General features: G+C 33.8%; 1 protein-coding gene across 1 annotated transcript; it reads right to left on the bottom strand.

Moving 5' to 3' along the window:
- Positions 1 to 2,709: 2,709 nt before the first annotated feature.
- On the bottom strand, positions 2,710 to 4,195 carry LOC113757201 (peroxidase 44-like). Its single transcript, XM_027300605.1, has 2 exons — positions 4,001 to 4,195; positions 2,710 to 3,501 (listed from the first exon to the last, which is right to left on the bottom strand). Exons 1-2 carry the CDS (start codon positions 4,193 to 4,195, stop codon positions 2,710 to 2,712), a joined length of 987 nt encoding a protein of 328 aa, XP_027156406.1.
- Positions 4,196 to 4,456: the final 261 nt, after the last annotated feature.

The following is a 4,456-nucleotide window of genomic DNA, read 5'->3' as shown; positions in this document are numbered from 1 at the left end:
TCAAAAAAATGCAAAACATTCTTTTGAGGGAGAAAAAGAAACAGCAGCTTTAGTGACTTAAATCTTTGGAAAAATATTAAATAGAATAAAACTTGGGAAGTTATATGTCCCACATCAAATTTCTGTCACAGGAATTACAGAAAACTTACAAAGAAAACGAGGATAACTTGATCTTGATGCTAAACAAATACGACATAACCAGTTTTAGCACATAAGTCAAAGATGAATAAAGAAAAGAAAAATAGATTTAAAGTGCAAATTTGGAACTACATCGATCAATTTACACTCTAACAATTTACCCCTTTCCAAGATACACTCTAACAAATATTTTTCATTAAAGAACTACATCGATCAATTTACAAAAATTAATAGATAAATTTGGTGTGTTATGATAATTAAGATATCACAAAAAGGGCAAATTTGAAATAACATTGTATTCTCCCTCCCAAAATGAGTTTTTTAATATTATATTTTGAAATAGGTCTTAAATGTTACAAAAAGTTTAAAACAGGGGAGCCAAGTGAGTTTTTTAAAATTTAGGGTACCAAGTGAAATTGTTAGAAGCATCAGGGAAGGTTTTTGAAATTAACCCTAATTTTATTCAAATAATAATCTCTGTGTTTGGGAGGAGGGGGGGGGGGAAGGGAGTTGGGATGGATGATAAAATGCTATAAATTGTAAGTAGAAGGTCTAATTCACATATCTAGTTTAGGTATGCGGATAACTTAATGCATAAGGTGTTGACATTTACAATTTCATGAGATTGATTTTTAGTAAAACATGCAACCTAGGAACAAACAATATTAATTACTCCGAAAGTTGTTGGAGTGTATCTTGGGGTTGAAGGCTTTCAAAGATGAGAAAAACGCGAAATTATTGATAGATAGAAATGATAATGGAAAAGATACATTTTTTTGATTCTACATAAGGCAATGAATATCTAATTGTTGTGCCGTATAAGTTTTCGCTTACTGCCTTATGTATATTTTTCTCTATTTGACCTTGAATACTAATAATTTTGTGGATAGGAGATTGTTTGAAATATTATTTGGAACAATTATTATGACATTTTTTGTGATATAATATATTTGAGATAAAAGGTGTTTGAAAGATATTATTTCTATAGTTATTTTATAATTAATCTTGAATATAACGATCATAAAGGGGAAAACCTAATAGAATTATCATATCATTATATACCTCAACTGATCGGACAAGTCACAAGTTAAAGAAAGATACGACCCGGAATTCAAGGATGTTTTATTAATAGATTATAAGCTTACATTTTTATAATTTACCTAGTCTTATTGAGTAATTAATTTGTTCATTTATGGGATAATTTCAGAAATCTCCCTTGAAGTTTTTCGACAATTTCACCTTTCTAATTTTAAATATTACAGTATCCTCTCTTGTCAGTATCATGATTAGAAGGTCCAAATTGTCTATAATACCCTTAGTGAAACAACTTCTTCAAATCAAAGTGAGTTTACAAAATATTAGTACTTGTTGATTTTACTAAAATTTCCAATGGAAGAAGTAGCATTTTATACAGCAAAAGTGTAACTCATATACATTGTTTTGAACAAAAAAGTATACATTGTTTTGGCTCCTGGAATCTCTCATTACTGCTTTATGACCAAAACTACAAATTCGATTGTTGATCCGCAAGTATGTTGCTAGTTGCAAAGAGTTCTCTCATATAGCTTGCCATCCTTGTGCTTTGGAGAACTGTGCCTAGGACTTAAGTTTCTTTGCTCGCTCCACTTAAAAGCTAAGAACTTATTACCACTTAATTCAATAGGAAATGGCATGCTAATTTTTGTTGCATTAAGAGCTTCTTTTTTTTTTAATCAGTTCCTCACGGGAAACAACGTTGCACTGGTAATAGTTATATTGGCTTACCGGTCAACAGATATGAGACTTATTTATTCTTGTTTTGTATTAAGAATGTTGGACCAATTTCTTCTTGTTCTTCTTTTTTTATTCCATTTTTAAAGTGTATTACATTTCATAATTTTGAGAGCTTCAAGGGTAATTTCAGAATGACGTTTGGTTTTAGATTTTCCTTTCAAATTTTTTCATTCACTTTTTCTCACAGGGGGTAAATTTGTTTCCAAAAACTATGAAGTAAGAGAAATATTCGAAATTAAAAAGGTGCTAGTTGAAATTAGCAGAAGCCTCCACGGGACTTTGTGAAATTATTCCTATAATTATTCATTGACATACTATGTGCTATAAGTGAAATTCAGCTGATGATGGGACCATCATTATGAAGGATCGGTTCATTTGTATTGAAGAGGAGAATAAAATGGAAAGTTCTATGGTATACACGACTATGAAATGAAATTCATTGTCCATTTTGGAATAAAGTTATACATGCTTAACGTTTCTAAAGAAACTATAGGTGCATATAAATTCGAGTTTCTTTTAAACACGTGTAGTTTATGTACACGTCTACAGTGACACCCAAAAAAATAACACAAAAATCCCAAAATAAAAACCTTAAGAACACGCAAAAATTTAAAATAAAAAACCATAAGAAAACCACTTTATTTGAATTAGTATAGCTTTTACAAGATATAAATTTCATGTACAAACGACATCTTAACAAAGAAAGCTAGGAATAAAAGAACTAATCCAATTCACAAAAAAAAAACAAAGGGATACCACCTTTTGGAACCTTGAAAATCCAAATAACTGCCAACGATTTTAGCCAGTTCTGCCCTTAGGCTTTGTTGGGTTAAAAACTCTACAATTTTTCCTAATTTCTCCAGCTCTTCCAACAAGGACTTCAACGCGTCCCATCTTGATCATAGCATTTGCAAAACTTTGTTGAAATAGGGCGTCATTGGCAGCCAATCTTGAGACCAGAGGAGCACTTAGCTTATCCAAGGCAAGTTCTTGATCGATCTGCATGATCCCTTTCCCAGACTTTATTTGATTATAGAACTGCTTATCAACAATGAAGGATGTATTCTGGTCCAAAAAAATTGTTGGATCCCTATTCAATGGCCTGGATTGTGTACCGCAGATCCTCAGGAGTCTAGCAGCCAATGCAGGGTCCATAGTAGGATCAGGTTTCCCTCTGCCCTGAAAATCAAAGAGCCGGTCTCGGAAGAAACCGCAATGTGCAACTCCAACTGTATGTGCACCCAAAAGGACCACCATGTCATTGAGTGTTAGCCCTTTGGCGGTGAAGAATTGTGCTGCATCTGATATGGAAAGGCTAGGTCCTGGCAGATTTACTTCGGAGGAGTCGGAAACTTGCCCGTCTCGCCTGCCTGTTGGCACATTATAAGCAGGGCCACCGGCTAATGCGACTGCATCGCGGGTTGCTAATGTTATGATATCGGCACAGGAGACAGATGAAGGGCAAGCAGCCTCTAGATTTCTCTTGGCTTCGTCAATTAGCTCAAATCCTCTTACGGTTAGGTTTGGTCCGGCATCTTTCTCCGATGACTTGGACTTGGTGGAATCTATCAATATTGATGCATCACAACCCTGCATCCAATATGAAATGTGAATTCGCGTTGAAAATGTCCTGCATGTACAGCTACCTGCCATCTATTACTTAATTTCCTTTAATTGTGTGCCCATCAAAAACCTTGTAAAAACTTCATTGTGGCATAAAGTTGCAAAAAAGAAAATAATAATAAAAATAGATTTTGATGGATAAAATTCCAGTTGCCTAACCAAAAAAAAAAGAAGAAAAGATTACCATGCAAAATGACTATATCCGAAAAGGGTCCAAGGAAATTCCTCTTGAAATAGTTGGAAATCCCTCAAGTTCCATTTGTTATATCTTGTATAAATAACCAAAAAAAAGGGGCTAAACGTATGGATAAATTTTTTATACTTTGGCAGTGTAGATTCTAACTGGTATAAATGCATGTCACATATGTAAAATTTATTAAACTAATGTGTCTTACATTTAGACCCGTCAATATATTCTATATGCTAACATAATAGAAAAGATTAACCATAAATGTATGCTACTTACCCTAACAAAGCAGTCATGAAAGTGCATTCGGAGCAAAGCAGCTGTTATTGAACGATCCGTGCGAAACCGTTTTTGCACAACTTGTTTAACAATCGACTCTGCTCGTGGACATGAAGAACTATAGAAACCAACTCGAAGCTGGGCAGAGGAGAGCTCAAAAATAGTAAAAGAGAGTAAAAAAAAGATGATCTTCATCTCCATTACGTTTAACCAAACTGAACAAGCTTAGCCAATTTTGAGGATGCAAAATGTCCAAATCCATTGAGGGGTATATATAGTGCATATGGATTGAGAAAATAGACATGGGTAGACGTTAGCCACCAATGCATATTGTCAAACTACGTGAAGGATCGTTGATTTTCAAGCATAGTTTAGCTGCTTACTTTTCTAAAGGATACTTACCTCACAAACGCGTAAGGACAGAATTTTTACAATACTTCATATAACCAAATTGTA

This window comes from Coffea eugenioides, unplaced genomic scaffold (genome assembly GCF_003713205.1).
Source record: "Coffea eugenioides isolate CCC68of unplaced genomic scaffold, Ceug_1.0 ScVebR1_2838;HRSCAF=3940, whole genome shotgun sequence".
Lineage (NCBI taxonomy): Eukaryota > Viridiplantae > Streptophyta > Magnoliopsida > Gentianales > Rubiaceae > Coffea > Coffea eugenioides.
Note: the sequence above shows the minus strand (reverse complement) of the source record. Positions and strands in the feature narration are given on the sequence as shown.